Raw genomic sequence first — 21,093 nt, forward strand, 5'->3', positions numbered from 1 at the left:
GGGACTCTTGTGTTCGGACTTAAAAAGTATTCGACGAGTTGAAGGCACACGCTGTAGGCATAAAGATAGACAATTAGTTTAATTAATGGGGAAATGGTACGCATGGTACAATGGCATAGGGAAATCCTTGCTTTGGACTAGGTAAATAATTTGAGAGTGGAAGGCATACGCTTTACTGACGGGTAGACAGGGGACTCTTTGGTTGTGATTTAAACAATATTGGTGAGTGGATGGAAGGCACACTCTGTAAGTATGGCGCATTGGTTTACAAGGAAACATAGGCATAATAGGGGACTTACAAAATAATTATGTGAGTCGAAGGCACACGATGTAGGTATAGAAAATTAGTTCACAGGGGAAGTTGGTCTGGCATTTCGATGGGAATTGGGGATTGTCGGTCGCTGTGGAAAGGGTAGCGGGGTACACTGGGGTTGGGTGGCTGAGTCTTTAATAGGCTAGCTGGGATCAACATGACGGCGGGAATATAACTTCTTTGAATTTCCACCAGTGTTCTTGGTGGGTACTCGCCGTGATGGTACAATTGGTTTTATTGAGTTTGATACAATAATTATTTGAGACATTGTTATATCGAAAATCAGGCAATAAAAACAATTACATCAAAAAGTTACTAAGGTAGACGACTAAGCCCAAGTTTTCAGGCGATTTTGAAAAACACAAATTTTTTCGGCAGATTTTTGAGAAAACAGCATGGGGTATAACTTGACGTTTTTTCACCCTCAAACAAATTTCTCTCAGATTTGCCTCAAAATTTAACCAAAGAAAGTTCTTTATGTGCAAAAGACGCTCTACGGATTACAGATGGCTGGAACAATTGGAAGGGCCTCAAATTAATATTAATTTTAATCTTGATTTGGGGGCATCGAAAACTAGACAATATCTCAAAAAGTTGCCTACGACTCAGACCAAGGTTTTTCTGTGAACCTCGTCCTTCATTACACATCTGGATGAAATTTCAGACAATTAAAAAAATAAAAATAAAAAACCCGCCAGTTTTATTCAGACCATGTTCAGACTTTAAAAATTTACATTATCATTTGGCAGTATAGGTGGCAAACCAGTTTTAGATTTACAACTTGATATGAGAAAGGCAATCTGCAAAGGCTTAAACATGATGTATCAATTCTTTTGGATGGTAGGCCTACGACTCCGAATGTCAGACCACCGGTCATTTTGGTTGGTAAACAGTTTACGACAGCTCAGTGTTACATAACATGTAAACAGAAACTGACACAGAAACACGTAGGAGTGGCCGACACGAATTGAAGTAGATAATCTATAAGAACTACACAGAAAAGTCGATTGTTTCATCAGATCATGGAGGAATTATTCATCCAGTATCTGATTGACGGCAAATTGGCAATGACAATGCAATGACCTATGCTCTAACGTTACGGCTACTTCCGGATTGCCGTTGTTTATGTTGAGCATGAAGGTGGAATAAAATTGCGACAAGAATTGCCCGTTTTATGACAAACTAGGTGGTTACACGCCTTCCACGAGGCCTTCATCCTATTCTACATTATGAACTTGAATAAACTACACGATAAAGCTTACCCATAGAGACATTAAATCACATCAAATCATCGTAAGTATATTCACGGTGTTGACAAAATAAAGCATGGCTGGTGGCCATTTTGAATATGGCGTCACGGCATCAAGCCGTCGAGTACCCAGACCTCTACTACTCTGTTGATGTTTATTTCGCGTAGCGTGGAAATCGGGTACCTGTCGGTTGCTTTAGCTGGTTCCAATCACCGGTGCCTGTCCAAGATCAAAGGGGCAAACTGGCTCCCGCAAGATCTCGCGGAATGATTCGAAATGCGAGAATCGAAGGCTTGAATAAACGCTTACACTGTAACTAATTGTGGTAATTAAACCAAGTAGCCTTACGTTTGAAATGATTTAGCGCAAAGTTGAAAGAACTAAAGGTAATATATGAGGTCTATTTTTTGTTCGTTTCTCAGCTTATTATTAATGTAGGAATAAATAACTTGTAGGTAGATTATTAAAAAGTGACCTTATTTCGTTGTTGAAAATATCTCACTCAAATTTGCGCCACCAAATAATCTAACTTTTTAAGCCTTCGGTACACTTCAACCACCCCCCCCCCCCAAAAAAAAAAAAATATTAATAACAAAATATGGCCATCTTATGCATGTTGTTGTGTTAGAAAATTGCAAGGATTTTACTAAAACGCAAGGCTTACCATTTGAATTTTTGTAACAAAAAATGCAAGGCTTTGAACATCCATTTTTTGTAGGGTAAACCGTTTTTGTTTACTGAAAAAGTTTAAAGAGATGAGCCTTGTGCCTCAAAATAAATACATCAATAAAAAGAAATTAAAAAAAAAAAAAAAAAAAAAACAAGGGGTAGATGTCCTACAGTTTATCAAATTTTGGGCCATAAATTTAAGAAAACACAAAGAGTTGTCAGGTACCTCTGACTCTGATGTGTTTTTAACTTGAGGAATAACTTTTATAAATAATATTTTCAACTTGAGGAATGGTTTTAGATATAGATTGGTCAACATCAAATCTCAATCTTAGAAAAAAATGAAAGGTACATGCCATCACTGAAGAAACCAGCTTCATTTTAATGCATACAAATCGAACTTCAAAAATGTGGTCAAATAATACAAATAAATAAAATCACAAGGCATAAGTCAAGCTTTTTTTATCAATGTTTTGTAATTTTGTTTATTGGAATAGTACAATATAACACATTTGGCTTGATCAGAAATGTATAAGGTTAAATCACAATAGTTAAAGGCAGTGGATGGACACTATTGGTAATTACTCAAAATAATTATTAGCACAAAACCTTTCTTGGTGACGAGTAATGGGGAGAGGTTGATAGTATAAAACATTGTGAGAAACGACTCCCTCTGAAGTGCCATAGTTTTCGAGAAAGAAGTAATTTTCCACAAATTTGATTTCGAGACCTCAGATGTAGAACTTGAGGTCTCGAAATCAACCATCTGAACGCAACCAACTTCGTGTGACAAGGGTGTTTTTTTTTCTTCATTATTATCTCGCAACTTCGATGACCGTTTGAGCTCAAATTTTCACCGGTTAGTTATTCTATGCATATGTTGAGATACACCAACTGTGAAGGCTAGTCCTTGACAATTACCAATAGTGTCCTCTGCCATTAAACCTGCAATTGTATGTTGATTTAAAGACACTGGACATGTTTGGTAATTGTCAAAGACCAGTATTCACTCTTGATGTATCTCAAAATATGCATAACATAAAAAACCTGTAAAAATTTGAGCTCAGTTGGTCGTCAAATTTGCAATTAGAGAACAATGAAAGCAAAAACGCCCTTGTTGCACAAGTTGTGTGCTTTCAGATGCTTGATTTCGAGACCTCAAATTCTAATTCTGAGGTCTCGAAATCAAATTCAAATATTTTAGTGAGAAATCGCTTCTGTCTTAAAAACTATGTTACTTCACAGGGAGCTGTTTCTCATAATGTTTTATACTATCTCCAGCTCTCCAGTTTTATACTATCTCCAGCTCTCCATTGCTCGTTACCAAGTAAGTTTTTAATGATAACAATTGTTTTGAGTAATTACCAATTGTGTCCAGTGCCTTCAAAGGAATTGTATAATGCTGAACCACGGTTCTATAAGGTTATATCTCAAATTGTATAAATTTATATCGCAATTGTATCAGGGAAATATTGCAATAGTTCAAGATTATATCACAATCATATAAGGTTATATCGCAAATGTAAAAGGTTATATCGCAATCGTATAAAGGTAATATCGTAATTGTATATACAGTTATATTGCAATTGTATAAGGTTTTATATTCAAGGAATAATGACCCAGGATTCTGTGTTGTTTTTGTCTTGGAATTTTGACATTAAATTTGCTTTGACACCGTTGCCCATATGGAAGTTTTAAGTAAAATAGTCTTTTACGTTTTGTATAATTTGTATTGAACATTAGGAAAGCTCTTTAAAAGAATTTCCAAGTGTGGCCTTTGAATTACTTGGCTCATAAAAATTAATGGATGAGCAGTTAATATGACATGGGTAGTCAGCCCAGTGATCTCCATGACCCCTCCTAAAATTCCAGCCCGGACGCCCACGATTATGAATTGTTATCAAGAACTTGTGGTTCAGTAACTAGACGCTTGTCATTTTTAAAATAGCGGTTAGCTTGGTAGCATTTGAACTCACAACCTTGTCACTGCAAGTCCTGTAGTCTAACCACTGAACCGTCACAAAATTGTCATTGTAAAATGAGCAGTTAGCTTGGTAGGATTCGAACCAACAACATTCTGATTGCAAGTCCTGCAGTCTAACCACTGAACCACAGTTAGCTTGGTAGGATTCAAACCCACAACCTTGTGATTGTAAGTCCTGCAGTCTTACCACTGGACCACAGTTAGCTTTATAGGAATTGAACCCAGAACCTTGTGATTGCAAGACCTACAGCCTAACCACTGAACCACAGTTAGCTTGGTAGGATTTGAACCCACAACCTTGTGGATGCAAGTCCTGCAGTCTAACCTCTTGATCACAGTTTGATTGGTAGGATTCAAACCCAGAACCTTGTGATTGCAAGTCCTGCAGTCCAACCACTGAACCACGGTTAGCTGGGTAGGATTCCAACCCACAACCTTTTGATTGCAAGTCCTGCAGTCTAACCACTGAACCACAGTAAGCTTGGTAGGATTCGAACCAACAACCTTGTAACTGCAAGTCCTGCAGTCGAACCACTAGACCATCACAAAATTGTGATTCAGTAACTAGGGAACAATACTTATATTAGTCATTGTTAAACCAGCAGTTAGCTTGGTAGGATTCGAACCAACATATATGTGATTGCAAGTCCTGCAGTCTAACCACTGAACCACAGTTAGCTTGGTAGGATTCAAACCCACAACCTTGTGATTGCAAGTCCTGACGGTTAGCTTGGTAGGATTCGAACCCACAACCTTGTGATTGCAAGTCCTGCAGTCCAACCACTGAACCACAGTTAGCTTGGTAGGATTCAAACCCACAACCTTGTGATTGCAAGTCCTGACGGTTAGCTTGGTAGGATTCGAACCCAAAACCTTGTGATTGCAAGTCCTGACGGTTAGCTTGGTATGATTCGAACCCACAACATTTTGATTGCAAGTCTAGAGTCTAACCACTGAAACACAGTTGGCTTGGTAGGATTGAAACCCACAACCTTGTGATTGCAAGTCCTGCAGTCCAACCACTGGACCACAGTTAGCTGGGTAGGATTCGAACCCACAACCTTTTGATTGCAAGTCCTGCAGTCTAACCACTGAACCACAGTAAGCTTGGTAGGATTCGAACCAACAACCTTGTAACTGCAAGTCCTGCAGTCGAACCACTAAACCATCACAAAATTGTGATTCAGTAACTAGGGAACAATACTTATATTTGTCATTGTTAAACCAGCAGTTAGCTTGGTAGGATTCGAACCAACATATATGTGATTGCAAGTCCTGCAGTCTAACCACTGAACCACAGTTAGCTTGGTAGGATTCAAACCCACAACCTTGTGATTGCAAGTCCTGACGGTTAGCTTGGTAGGATTCGAACCTGCAACCTTGTGATTGCAAGTCCTGCAGTCTAACCACTGAAACACAGTGAGCTTGGTAGGATTCAAACCAACAACCTTGTAACTGCAAGTCCTGCAGTCGAACCACTGGACCACAGTTAGCTTGGTAGGATTCGAACCTACAATCATGTGATTGTAAGTCCTGCAGTCTAACCACTGAAACACAGTTAGCTTGGTAGGATTCAAACCTTTAATCTTGTGATTGCAAGTCCTGCAGTCTAACCACTGAACCACAGTAATAGCTTAGTAGGATTCAAACCAAGAACCTTGTAACTGCAAGTCCTGCAGTCTAACCACTGGACCACAGTTAGCTTAGTAGGATTCAAACCTACAACCTTGTGATTGCAAGTCCTGCAGTCTAACCACTGGACCAAGTTGACCACCATCCTGGAATAGTTTCATTACTTCTGTTGATAAGTTGTGGATTGCACTATCATTCAAGAGGTCAAAGTGCAAAAGAAGACATCTGGAGATGCTGCATGTTGTTCCGAGCTAAACAAAAAAAGGGAGACGGACAAGTAACCTGTTAAAGGCAGTGGACACTATTGGTAATTGTCAAAGACTAGCCTTCACAGTTGGTGTATCTCAACATATGCATAAAATAACTAACTTGTGGGGTGTCGTGGCCGAGTGGATAAGAGCTCAAGCTCTGATGCTTCTGTTCAGCAGAGTGTGGGTTCGAATCCAGGTCGTGACACTTGTGTCCCTGAGCAAGACACTTAACTATAATTGCTTCTCTCCAGCCAGGGGTAAATGGGTACCTGTGAGGGCAGAGATGGTTCTTGTGATTGGTTTAGCCATGTAGCGCATATAATTGTCGCACAGGCTGTTGTGTGCGTTTAGATGGTTGATTTCGAGACCTCAAGTTCTAAATCTGAGGTCTCGAAATCAAATTCGTGGAAAACTACTTCTTTCTTGAAAACTGCATCACTTCAGCGGGAGCCGTTTCTCACAATGTTTTATACTATCAACCTCTCCCCATTACTCGTCACCAAGAAAAGTTTTATGCCAATAATTATTTTGAGTAATTACCAATAGTGTCCACTGCCTTTAAAGAGCTGTTAAATGATCAGGTTAAAGGAAAGGGATATGTTTGGTAATCACTCTTAAAATTAGTGGCAATAACAACCTTTGATCAAAAGCCTACAGCGGATTGGGATACATAAAGCATTGTGGAAACTAGTTAACCTCATCAACAACCAATAGCTTGTTTATTCCTCTTGTCAGGAAGTCGGCCACTGTGAATGTCGGCTTAATCATTATCTTCATTCAACTGTTTGTTTATTTTTGTTTAATTTTTATAACTGTTGTTCATATGCGACGCTTTCCAGATCTGGTTAGGGATTGTTCTGTGATTTTTAAGTTTTTTGTGCAATTCTGTGTCTTTTGCCCTGTTTGTGGTCTATTGTGATTTGTGCATTTTAATTGTTTATGTTTTTTAATCGTACTACATGACACTATCTTATTATTGTATTAACTAACCAATTGTGAATTTAAGACCGCAATTCAGGTTTTTATTTACTGCCAGTCTCTTTTTTAAATATTGTTGAATAACTAAACCATTAATTATATATTATTACATTTCACTTTCGATTCGAAAGACATTTTTTTTTTAAGCCAAGCAGTGACGCTTCTCAGTATGTGTATTCCCATCAGGGAATTTCCTTCATGCGTTGACATATTTTCTCTGGATTTTCAGCGATATCTCAAAAACCTGACCACCCTTGAAAATGTCAGTCTTATTGTGCACACCTACATTTTAAAGGATTAAACAGTCAAACTGTTCCATAAACTAAAGGTTTACTTGCCCTTTAAAGTCTGCATTTCTTCTGTTTGGACACCTTTGGGTATCTGTCAAAGACAAGTCTTCACAGTTGGTGTATCTCAACTATGCATAAAGTAACGAACCTGCAAAAGTTTGAGCTTGATTGGTCATCGGAGTTGCGAGATAATAATGAAACTTGGAAAAAACACCCTTGTCACACAAAGTTGTGTGCTTTCAGATGCTTGATTGCGAGACCTCAAATTCTACACCTGAGGTTTTGAAATCAAGTTCATTGAAAATTGCTTCTTTCTCGAAAACTTTGCACTTCAGAGGGAGCAGTTACTCATAATGTTTTATACTATCAACCTCTCCCCATTACTCGTTACCAAGTGAGGTTTTATGCTAATAATTATTTTGAGTAATTACCAATAGTGTCCACTGCCTTTAAAGTCTGCATTTCTTCAAATCAAATTTTATGTGTATGGTGAAAACAAAATACTGTGAATATTGTTTACCGTCAAAATAAGTGGTGTCCGTTCTGTCATCTGGGGCTGGGATGAAAGGGGCTTCTGTCTCCCTGATTCGCTTCCAGTCGATTGCGTGGAATAGTGGATGGGACTTCAGGTCTGAAGAAAGCAAGATAATATATTTGAGAAAATTATGGGAAAGCGTCATTAAAGAAAATGGCTAATGTGAACATCCTTTTTATCTGACAGTTACCAACCTAACAAACAAGACAATAACATAAACAAAAACAAAAACAACAACAAACTGTCAGTGTCTTCACTCCCATTTTAGCATTCGACCGGAAGTCGCATGTCTGGCTTGATCCCCAAAACGTGGATGATAACAAACAACAACAGTCACATGAAACCGCGACCAAAATGGTGGTCTCTTTTAATTTGCGTAGACTACCGACGGAGAGAGCAAAAAAATCCCCATCGGATTGCTTCAGAAAGAAGGACAAACGGACCTAAAACATCCATCAAAAACCTCCATGTTCCCCCTCCACAAATGACCTAAAAAACATGCTCAAAACTTACCTTTAAATATTGAAAATGCTTGAAAAATGCGAGTTCTAGAGGTTGTGTTTTTGTTAACCACCGTCCTAGCTACACGACGTACACACACGCATCACGGCAATCCAACGGAACTTTCGCAATGCTTTCTGAAAAAACAATAAAATGGAAGTTTATTTAAAGGTGACGCAATGGGGTGGCACTACTAATAGTAGTACTATTATTGAAATACTTTCTAAATCACCAAACTATCTTTTTGAATTGTACAAACAGAGCCAAAATATTCGTTGATATTTTCACAAACTTACCCGTATTATTTTGAGTGTGCAGCCCCTTGTTTTACGGGTTTTCCCCGCCAGATATAAATATACGCCCAGTCTGGTACCTGGACTTATATGCATGTTTGTTGCGTGCTACAGAGTTTGTGAAGGTGGTGCCTTAAAGAGAAAGTTCTTTCTTTGGAAATCCCGAAAAGCAAAACATGTGCTCTCTGCTCCAGCATCGATTATGGAAATTGGAAAATGTTAATTGAATTGAACTTTGAAGTGATTTGCATGAAGAGGTAGCTGGTTTATTCGCTTGGATTTTACCTGATTTTACCTAGTACAGCAGTAGTACTGGCTCCTTCTTTCGTGTTGGTTTAGAGTGTTAATTATAAACTTAAAGTTAAAGTAAAACATGGAGAAAGCAAAATGCTACAAAGTACATTCATAACTTCGACAACACTCACTCACTATTAAGTGGGTGTCCACTAGTTGACCCAGCTAGCTGAGCTAGTAGTTGAGCTGAGTAACTGATGCTCTGCACTCATTTTTTAAAATGATTACATTTTGCAAATAGTTAACTTTAAGAATGAGTGCAGGGCCCCTAATAGTAATACTGCATGGGGATAACTTTCCATATGGCGCCACCACTTTTTCACTCATTTTTACAAAAAGGGATATATCAATCAGGTAAATTAGATACTATATTATTTTATTTCGAATGAAAAAGTGGTGGCGCCATACGGAAACTTTTCCCTGCAGGGGTCTTGGTAGTACAACACAGTACAGTACACTTCACAATCAATCAGATGGAACCGACTTTCACTTCCATAGTGTTCAGTGTTTGTTGTTGTAATTAAATGAATGATAATGATATCGATGTCTTATATAGCGCACGTATCTACCAAACAAGGTACTCAAGGCGCTGAGTATATACAAACTATCAGAAAGATAGGTTATTGCAGTGATGAATTCGGAGACCTAATTATTTAGCACCTTATAAGGGTTTTACAAGGTAAGGTGCTACGGCGCATAAAGCAGCCACAACCAGGAACACCGGTGTGGCGGTTTCAACTTTCCGCTGTGTTGAGTTTTCCGAATGACCAAATACGGTAGCATTACGTCATGCGATGCCTGCGCACAGCAAGCGAAAGTAGTCAATTTTTAGTGCCGTATTGAGTCATCCGTTACCCTCCGGTAGCTGTCATGGCGGCGTCCACGAGTCGAGTACAACTAGCGGCAAACGCGTGGATCGTTTGAGGTTTTTTTTTATGCAAGCAGAGTGTGACCTGCCTAAAGTTGTACCCATGAATACATGTAAAGATTGGGCAAGAGATTATGTGACTACACAGAAAAGAATCGTAATAAAAACAATTTGGGGTCACTGCTGAGAGAACTGCAGTACTCGCCAGGGTACTCGCGGCTGTATCTGACAGGTCACCCGGAAAACTGAACACGCCGGAAAGCTAAAACCGTTCGAACAACATGTTGATATGTCCGACTACGTCACCCGGAAAACTGAACACGGCGGATAACTGAAACCGCCACACCGGGGCGAACCCTAGCCCTGGTAGGACGTCAGTCAGTGCCACTGCACTGACGTCCTGGGTATAAAGGTTCTTTACAATGCGAACACAAGTTTGACTACAATTTCCTTTATTTTGTACCTGATTTGAGAAGCTGAAATTCCGTTCATATATTCATAGTGTCCCTCACTATATTCTCAACGAGTTCACAGCTAACAAATATATCCATGGAAGAAATTATATCCGAAAAAATGTCGAAGTCCTGCACTGGCGATGTTGATCATCGTGTACCACTTGATAGTGTGAGCCCAAGTGCGCATGGCTTTGAGTACAGTGCATTGTCTTGCCGCCATTCACCGTCAAACTCCTCCAATATACATTTTTAAATCCAGGAGGCATAAAATATTCCAGCTCAAATAGAATTTTCATAAATTTCCGATTTAATTTCGGTTACAAATATCAAGTTTTTTTTTCTTGTAAAAAATAAAACAATTCTAAGCGTGCAGCAAAATCGTCTGCCGCCGTCTTGCTTTTTCACAGTGCTTCCTGTATATGTGCGGACAACAGAGGGCGCTTTCCTGCGCGCGTATATTTTTTTTCTTGGGACGGTTAGCATGCGCAAATTTATGGTAAAAATTTGCCTCATTTGTCCTAGGGGAAAAAAAAACGCTTCCGACTCATGAAGTCTTAGCACAAGACGTCAATGCTCGGTATCGCATAGTTCTGCGCTTTGTGTAAATTGCTCACCGACTATTATCCATCTGCTTAGTGGTGCAAGATATGCGAAGAGATTTCCTATGGTACATGTACGAGTAGGATTCTACTCTACTCTACTCACTATATAACTGGTACTCTTGACGTCGCTGTGTTAAGCCAATGCAAAAATAACTGAGTACCAGCATACACCATACACATACACGCATACATATGATAATTATTTTGAGTAATTACCAATAGTGGGGTGTTCACTGCCTCAAATGATCGATTGCTTCGTTTTTGGAAGGTAACTAGAGCATTCCATCTGTAGTCCAGCAGGAGCCAATTTCCTGAAACATGTAAGCAGCAGTTTTTACTTAAAGGCAGTGGACACTATTGGTATAGTATTATTAGCATAAAACCTTACTTGGTAACGAGTAATGGGGAGCTGGGCCCAATTTCATAGAGCTACTTAAGCACAAAAGTTTGCTTACGCAAAAAAAGAATTGCTTAGTAAAATTAGATTACCTGCTAAGACTCCACTCAATCGTTATGCTAAGTAAACAACAGCTAAATACCAGTCACAATCAATGTATATGGCAAGACATTTTAGCCAGTAACATGTGTAAAACAAGCGAGCTATTTTTGTGCTTAAGCAATTTCTTTTCTTAAGCAGCTCTATGAAATTGGCCCCTGTTGATAGTATATAAACACATTGTGAGAAATGACTCCTTCTTTCATTATTCTCTCGCTTCTTCGACGACCGATTGAGCTCTAATTTTCCCAGGTTCGTTTCACACCAAGTGAGAAGAATGGTCTTTGACAATTACACGTGTCCAGAGTCTTTAAGCAAGGGTATAAATAAAGTGCTTGCTAACCCGCGGTTAGCACATGACTGATGTTGTTGAACTTGCATGCTTGCCTAAATATTTTCTGCCAACTTAAATCTGTCACTTATTTCTGTCACTGTAACTCTCCAGAATAAGGACAGTCCCTCGAAAATGGGCACTTGCTAGGTAGGGCTATGGTTATGTGTGACCTCTCACATAAAAATTCAACGTATCAAAAGCGATGCATAAAAAGCGATTGTTGTGAAATCATCAAAGAACAGATAATAATCATAACGACAGAACATAATCAGTGGTAGAGGCTAAATCAGTCAAATGTTTATTCTCACGAAAGTAAATTTATACTGCTCACAGCACGCCCTCTGTTGAATTCTGGGCCCAATTTCACAGACCTGTTTTGTGTACAAAAAGTAGGTAAAAGCACAAAACACTTATAGATAGTTGCCGCAACTTGTGACTAGTATCCTGCCAATTATGTTTTGCTCAGCAGGAAATCTTTAAGCAATTACTCGCTAAATTGGGCCAATGGCACATGCACAACTTGTGACTTGTATGCTGCTCATTTCTGCTGAGCATAGCGTTTTTAAGCAATATTTTCTGCTTAAGCAGCCCTATGAAATTGGGCCTTGCTTTAGAAAACAACAATATTTCCTCAACCTCGACATGGCAAAACAGAACCACACTATTAAATGAACATTACAGAAATGGTAACATAAAAGTGGTTAGCAGTGTAAGACCTTGTAATTCACCGTAACATAAACTGACAAACCTGTAGAAATTTGAGATCGATGAGCTATCTGGGTCACGCAAAAAATAATTGAAAAACGATTACACATTTTGCATGACATCGATTAAAACAAATTAATAAAACGCTCACTGATCAATCAACTCCAAACGGGAGAGTGATTAGATTTATTCTCGTTAAACGTGACATTTCACTCAGAAATATTTCAAGGGATGTTTTCTACCATCAACATTATTAAACCGTGTAATTCGTATATATAAATTTGTGATCTAAAGGGATTTTGTATTACCAAATCTGTAATGTTCCTTTGACAGTTTCTACCATTTTAAAGGCAGTGGACACTTTCGGTAATTACTCAAAAAAAGATTATTAGGGTAAGCATAAAACCTTACTTGGTAAGGAGTAATGGGGAGAGGTTGATAGTATAAAACATTGTGAAAAACAGCTCCCTCTGAAGTGACGTAGTTTTCGAAAAAAAAGGTAATTTTCGACGAATTTTATTTCGAGACCTCAGATTTAGAATTTGAGGTCTCGAAATCAAGCATCTGAAAGCACACAACTCTGTGTGACAAAGATGTTTTTTCTTCCATTATTGTCGCGCAACTTCGACAACCAATTGAGCTCAAATTTTCTCAAGTTTGTTATGTTATGCATGTTGAGATAGGCTAGTCTTTGACAATTACCAATAGTGTCCACTGTCTTTAAAACGATGCCCTAAATCAAAAGAGCATTCGAAGGTCTTAGATCATCAGCTTTAGCTTCCGACCACTCTGTCCAACAATCCAAGTTTGGTAAATCCTCCTCTCCCGTCGCCAGCTCACACACCCCTCTCACAGAACTCGTGACGCTCGCCTGACGCTCGCCTTCAAGACAGCTAACGTCCGCCTCGACGTCCACCTCACGCTCTATTATCTGTAGCCCCATATTTAGCGCCCTCCAGCGGCGTATCAATCTTAGACACGTGTTTTTGCCTTCGAAGATGACAATGCCGAGCGAGACGTAACTGAGTGTTGAATACACGGGGAGGAGTATCTGGGATGCGAGGGAGTCGGGGTCCAGACCGGAGGAAGCGTTTGATGAATTGACTGCCGTCCACCCGATGTATAACGCGGTACCAGCCAGCAGGAAGATGGACAGACAGAAGACTACGAGATGTAACTTGTCGAGGAGACTGAGACGTAAAGCTTTCCACTGTTTAGAACAAAACAAATTAGAGCTTCGTTAACCGAGTTTAAATCACAGAAAAATGTTCGAGAGTCTTTATATATGCATATGACGTCATTTCAATAAGAAACTCTCGCCAATGTCAAAAAGAAATTTTTCATTGGCCATTCCTGTGCGCCGCGCGTTCAAATCTGTGCGTTTTGAATGTTTTATCATCGGTTTATCTCTAATATGGTGGCTGGATGTCGTCAATGTCAGGCCGTGTCCGAAACGGCGACTTCGGCTAGAGCTGCGGCTAGGATCAGCGCGGCTGACTATTCGCCAACTGGCAGACGCCTAGCCATAGTCGTAGTCGCCTAACAATGGATGTTATGCATTGACGTCATCACGACGTCATAAAAGTAAAACTATGATGAAACAATGGAAACGCACACCTATGTACGTTTGCGCAGGATGGGTCAATGAGCACCCTTCTTTGACTTGTAGCCATCTTGTAGCCATCGTAGCCTACTGATGACGTCAAATGGCGTCATTTGCATGATGCCCGCGTGCAGCATGTGCAGCACACAAGTGCGCATTACTATGACGTATAAGTTATTTTTGTGTACTGCGTTGTGTCACATGACACCAAAGAAATGCAGGTCAATTAAGCTTTGTGACGTCATAAAAATACATTATTATCACCATAGGCCTATCAAATAAAAAACAAAACAACCCAACACAAAACAAAACAAAAAAGCAAAACAGACAGCGACTGTATGTGAGAGGCAGAGACACTGAAGCCAGCTCGTGAACAAGTAGCTTTTACAGATTGTTCTGTAAATTCAAGATTCGGCGGTTCAGAACGTGAGTTTTTCTTTCCTTTTCTTCAACTTTTATCAAAGTTTTTGATAATCAAATATTGCTAACCCAATAATGTCCTATTTAAATAATATGGGTTAACCATACTATAGTTGCTTTTTCTCTATAATACTACCACGCGAAAATACAAGTCTTGAAATTGAAAACAAAGTAACCAACAATTAGGCTTAAGTCTGGGTTCTCCCCTTAATAACTCTCCATGCCACGCAATAGTTGCTTCCGATGCCAAACCACTTTTTTGGATCTAGTAAACTTAAAATATTATTAGATGTTCCTAGTTCACTAGTAATTGCATAAAAATGTTCAAAAATTACCTGACAAATATTCCTTGATCCGACCATCTTGGTCTTGTACTTGAAGCCGCAAAGCTCACATCGAGACAACCCACTCTCCGCCAGCCATGTCGCAAGACATCGGTGGTGTGTGTACTTCACCGTCCCAGAACAGACACAAGGGCTTATCAGGGGTTCCAGGCGCCTCCCTGCGTGGCAAATACGGCAGATGTCGCCATTCGGAAGGCTAAGCATCGAGTCACTGACGACACTGTTTAGTCTCAGAAGTTGGGGTGCAGTGGAAGGGTGTGGCGTGGAGTCATTTGACAAGCTGGCATCATCTCTACGTGAAGTATTGGGTTGGGAGTGTTGTGCTTGGGTGTGGTTATTTGGTGGGTGGGGTAGGACGGCTGGTAGGGACTGGCTGGCTTCCAGAGGGGTGCGTGGACGGACGGCTTTCGCCCCTTGGAATGGGGCGAATAAGACCTCCCGTGAGTCACTCTCGACAGAATCAGAACCGGTCTCATCACAGCACATGCAGCGAGTAACTCCAGTCAGCGAGGAGCTTCGGTACCCCATCAAGTCATCCAGACTGCCACCATAGAACCGAGATGCGTTTTCAGAACCACCTTCTGGTTGAGCATTACTTGAAGAAGAAAGTTTGTGGGAAGTAACGTCATCGAGTTGTGGACACCCACTCTCACCATCAACTCCAACCTCAAACGAAGAACCTGACTTCTTAGCCGGTGTAACTTCTTGGCAAGTAGTCGGGCTACTCGAAGACGTTTGATGGTCATCGTTAATGATACCGGAGGACTGGTCCTCCATTTTCAGGAGAAGTTGTCCCGACATTCACAGTGTCAAACTTTGCTCTCAACTTGAACTCCGTGTCGACTCTTCACAGTTTCGACAACACGTCGCAGACCCAACCGACAGATCACCCGTTAATCACAGATGAATACACTAAAAATCTCAAAAGAAGTTTCGGTGATTTTAAGTCGTAATATTTTTCATTTTAGTATTTCCTGGTGATTCCGTGCATTTTGCTGCTCAGAACGCTTTTACAAACCGCGTAGGGCCGAGCTAGCAGCGCATGCATAATTTTTACGCGCAGCGCTTGGACGAAACGCGTGCTGTATCTGAAAACTCAACCGTACCCGAACCTCAAATCTATGAATCGTTTTAATGGACATTTTCTGCCCCAAAACTTGTCAGTAGTTTTCAATAGTTATATACAAACTCTAAAATGTGCACTTATTCACAAGAGATATATCTTTGAATAATTACGTAAGAGCCTGACAATCCACTAAACACTTACAGGAAAGTTGCATTAACCCTTGCACAAAAAAAACACCACACGAAGTATTTTCAATGTTGTGATACAAACAACGCTTGGCTCCATTTCATAAAGCTGTTAAAGGAAAAGTACTTTGGTAATAACTCAAAACAAATATTAACTTAACAACTTACTTGGTCGAGACTTGGAGAGCTGTTGATAATATAAAACATTGTGGGAAACGACTCCCTCTGAAGTAACGTAGTTTTTGAGAAAGAGGTAATTTCTCCCTAAAATAATGAAAGACTTCTATTCCTATCTGAAAGCACACAAATTCGTCCAACAAGGGTGTTTTTTTTCTTTTATCATTTTCTCGCAACTTCGATGACCAATTGAGCCCAAATTTTCACATATTTTATGCTTATGATGGTATACACCAAGTGGGAACACTGGTCTTTGACAATTACCAAACGAACAGTGCAGAAAATACTGCTGGTCCAAATTTCTTTGCTATAGGCAAAAATTGAGTGGGACACATTCACAACAAGTAAACTAATAACGTAATTTTGTCTGGTATCCGTTTCTGTTTAGCAATATGTGTTTGTGGTTAGTAAGGTTTTTGCTGACATGCTTCACCGTTTCCTAACACGTTTCTGTGAAGTAATATTACGAACTCCTGTATACAGGATACAGTTATTGTGTCAACAGTAAATTTTGACGTTATTTTCATTAATTAATTTATTTCACTCACTGCTTCTTTAACTTTAATAAGATTATTCCAACACCACATTGTGGTAAAATGACATTAGTCACCATAAAAAAAAATAAAAGATTTAAACAGAAAAGCAATGACTTTCGAAAAACATGCACACGCACAAAAACCATTGCCTCTTCGTGGTGAGGTTTAGTTCGTTGATAAAATAATGCTCAATTTTGATAATAATTTGCCATTTCAAAGATTCCTTCATTAAATTCCTCGTCTTCCACATTTGTAAATTATTATGATATTAATAACATAAAGAAAATATTAGACAATTAAATATTCTCACACCACAACGTAGTAAAACAACAAAGTTCACTAATATTTGCAACAATGAAACTTTTGACTGGCTAGGCATTCCTTTTGACTTAGATGCATAACCTGTCTCCTAAGCATAATTGTCGGCTGTGCTTAGCTAATTTTATTGCTTATAAGCATGAAGTTTCGACCTACTGGCTTTTTACTGCCCTACTCAACAAACCCCTATGCTAACACAACGTAATGTTCACACTGCCACGAGTTTATTACCTTTCTATTTATTACCTATCATGTAAATATACATCAAAAATCAACTATAAGTGAATGCTTGCATGTTTGTCTGAAACGGGGTCAGTATATACACACTTGTTTTTCCTCCCAGATGGCAATTGTCCACGACATATTTATGAATATTCTATATAAAAAAAAAATCGTTAGACATTAATTATAGTTTACTCTTCGCCAAAAGGCCGGGAACATTGATTGGGGTAAGTAAATACAATAATAGCCTATACTGCGATTGGACAAGTCTTGTCAATTGAACGAAACACCACAGGGCCAAATTTATAAAGCTGATAAGCAGACAATGCTGCTGAGCAAATATCTTTGCTAAGCAAGAATTTAGTTGGATACATGGGCCATATTTCATAGAGCTGCTAAGCATGAAATGTTTAAAACAGAATTACCAAACAAATTATTTTTTTTTTTTAAACTGGTATTCAGCTGTTGTTTGCTTATCCTGAAAATCACGTGGAAATTTGGTTGATAATCTTTTTTTATCAGAGGAAAAAATTTCATGCAAAGTAAATTTTTGTGCTTAGCAGCTCTATGGAAGTGAGCTGAGGTCCATCAATAATTTCTTGTACAATACTATGGTGTTCTGGATGTTGAGCTAAGTCTATGTGCTTACACAGGCGGCATGAAAGTGGGCCCAATTCTTGTCATTGTTTCAAAGAGTTGCTTTAAAGGGAAGGTAGACGTTTATTACTCAAAACAAATATTCATTTAAAAACTGACTTAGTAACGAGCATTGGAGAGCTGATGATAGTATAAAACATTGTGGGAAACGACTCCCTCCGAAAGTTTTGAGAAAGAGGTAATTTCTCACTAAAAAAATAAAAGACTTCTAGCTAGAAGTCTTTTATTCATATATGAAAGCTCACAAATTCGTCCAACAAGTTTTTTTTTTCTTTTATCATTTTCTCGCAGCTCCGATGACCAATTGAGCTCAAACTTTCACAGGCTTGTTATTTTCTGCTTATGATGGGATACACCAAGTGAGGACACTGGTCTTTGACAATATTACCAAACGTGTCCCCTCCCTTTAATAGAAAAAGTAGGCAGACACAATTACTTGTTTCATATAATACCATAATAAGGTTACCAGCTAAAATATAGCAATTCACATGTACCTTCCGTGGTGGGTATCCTGCTTTTTCTTCTTTTTTTTCTCCTTTTTTTATTTCTTATCTTGTTATATTATTTTTTAAGGCTTAGCAGGAGATTTTGCAAGCAATATAATTTTTTCTCGAGCAATCTATGAAATTGGGCCCTTACATTTTATTTTATTTTATTGACATTGGGTTACATTACACACACGTTCATCGGTTTCATATTACCGGAAGGATCAAATACAGTGGGTGCATGTATAAACAAAAGGACCTTTATTAAAACCCAAAGACATGCTTTTGCTTACAATGATCCTTTTTTAAGCCGTCACCTACTGGTATCATTAAAAAAAACCAGATAAACCTACGTAATTTGAGTAATCTGTCAATTCTGTCCAGTGCCTTTAAACATTAATTTTACTGTTTGTTGGTACTCTTCTTTTTTTTACATGGGTACAGCATACTGAAATGTTTGTGACCTATTATAAGATTAAATTAAATCTATAACTCATTTTTACAATGAGTTGTTGCATGATACAAACTAAAAACAAAAATGCTTAAACGTACGTATCTACAAAATGATACACAAGGCACTTAAACAAACAAAAACATTTTAAGTCGGGTTTTTGAATCCTGTGAATAATGAGACCGTTTTATGTAGCACTTTCAAATGGATTGCAAGGTGCTGTGGCGCATTCAGTTAATAATAATAATAATAATAAGACTTGTAATGCGCACATATCCACCCTGCTCGGTGTTCAGTTGACACTGTCAGAAACACCGGGACAAACCCTTCTCTTTACGTTAAGTTCGATGTGCTATTTTACGTTCATTATGCAACACACGGGACCTACCGCTTTACGTCCCAGCCGAAGGACGCAGCAATAATAGTTTAAGTGTCTTGCGTTAAGTTCGATGTGCTATTTTACGTTCATTACACAACATACGGGACCTACCGCTTTACGTCCAATCAGAAGGACGCAGCAATAATTGTTTTAGTGTCTCGCGTTAAGTTCGATGTGCTATTTTACGTTCATTTTGGAACACACGGGACCTACTGCTTTAAGTCCCATCCGAAGGACGCAGCAACAATAGTGTCTTGCTTAGGGACTCAAACACACACTCTGCTGATCAAAAACACCAAAGCTTGAGAGTCCGCCAGTGTTTTTATGATTACGAACGTTCCTGAAGAGGAGTTCAGTTTCAAAACTTAAAAAAATGAATTCTGCCTACCTTTAATGACAACAATTTACCTGCTTGATTTACGTGAGTGATTTCTCATCCTAACAAAAACGCACCCTTTCCGGGATCTCTGAAAATCTACAGAGAAGAATGGCTTTGAAAACCGAGCGAAACTGCGGATGTTTTGCCGCGTAAATGATAGGATTCACACAACTATTACAGGCAAGTATAGTGGCCCCAACGGGATAAAGTCTCCGTCCGTGCTGCTGAAGAACGAGGCTCAACCCGAAGGGGGTGATGCATAAAGTGAAGACACACACCACGAAGAAGAGGTTTTTAGTCACGTCGATTTGGAGTTTGTTCTGGTGCCTCCTTTCCCGACGGGCAGCGGGAGCGGCATTGGACTCAGTCGGGCGGTCGGTCTCAATCCGTCGGCTTGCTTGGGGAGCCACTGATGCGGTAGGCCCGTCCTCCATGTGCCCGACCGCACGGGCGTGCTTCCGAACATGGCGGAAAACACACACATAGCTCCACAGAATGGCACTGAATTGAGCCACCATCGCTGTGAAGAAGAACACCAAGTAGTAACCCGGGTTCGATTGTGAGATTATCCAGGTGCAGACGAAGAACTCCGGGTCGAACCCGAGTTTGATGAAGCCGGTACCTGCAGCGGTCAGGAGAACGCTTAGGGGGAACAACCACGAGAAGGCTATTGCTATAGCCGTCCGTCGGGACGTGAAGATTTTACGGTAGACGGTAATTGGCTTTGTAATCAGAATGTACCGGTTCAACGCGACGCACGTCAGGCAGTTGATGCTGACCGTTAAGCAGGTCAGAACTACGATGGCCGATCCGACGCAGATGGGGTCTGGCAACGGCCACTCACCCCTTAGGAGACTCAAGACTATCAGAGGCAGATCCAGACTAGTCAGGAAATCAGCTACGCTGAGGTTGAGAACGAAGTAATTTGTGGTGTGACGTAGCTTGCGTGACAACAACACAGCTAGGATAATGAGTGCGTTACCGGTCACGCCAAGTATAGCCGTTGTACCGGTGATGGCGGCTAGAATCTGCCGTTCCGCGTAACTGTAGTATACATCTGTCGCTGGCACTGTCACGTAGGGTGGGTTGAACTGGTCACTGGAATTCGCATCCATTATTATGTATCTTTTGAATCTTTTGTAATTGTAACAGTTGACCTCAAAATATAGAGGTTTGAGTTCTCAAGTTTCAAGTGGTTCAGTTACGTCAGCGATGACTTTTTGAAGTTTCTGCAGCAGATTTCACGATACGCTAGGGTTAACCCTATCTCGAGTTAGGACGAGTAGCTCATCCTAACTTAGGATGGGTCCATTGCGTCCTAAACGTCTATGGTTACGGAACTTAGATCGTCCTAAGTCCCAAGATTTATCCTAAGTTAGGAAGAGTTTGGTGAAATCAACGGCTGGATAGGTAAACCAAAA

At 39.7% G+C, this 21,093-nt stretch overlaps 1 protein-coding gene and 1 long non-coding RNA gene across 2 annotated transcripts; both read right to left on the bottom strand.

Annotated features, from left to right (window-relative positions):
• Positions 1 to 5,907: 5,907 nt before the first annotated feature.
• LOC117305793 lies at positions 5,908 to 10,361 on the bottom strand. Its single transcript, XR_004520731.1, has 4 exons — positions 10,322 to 10,361; positions 8,416 to 8,540; positions 7,888 to 7,998; positions 5,908 to 6,099 (listed from the first exon to the last, which is right to left on the bottom strand). It is a non-coding gene; the product is annotated as an uncharacterized LOC117305793 (long non-coding RNA).
• A 9,370-nt stretch (positions 10,362 to 19,731) lies between these two features.
• Positions 19,732 to 20,787, bottom strand: LOC117305784 (trace amine-associated receptor 9-like). The gene has a single exon (XM_033790660.1). It carries the CDS (start codon positions 20,785 to 20,787, stop codon positions 19,732 to 19,734), a length of 1,056 nt encoding a protein of 351 aa, XP_033646551.1.
• Between the last annotated feature and the right edge of the window lie 306 nt (positions 20,788 to 21,093).

The sequence above is a fragment of the Asterias rubens genome, unplaced genomic scaffold, assembly GCF_902459465.1.
Source record: "Asterias rubens unplaced genomic scaffold, eAstRub1.3, whole genome shotgun sequence".
NCBI lineage: Eukaryota > Metazoa > Echinodermata > Asteroidea > Forcipulatida > Asteriidae > Asterias > Asterias rubens.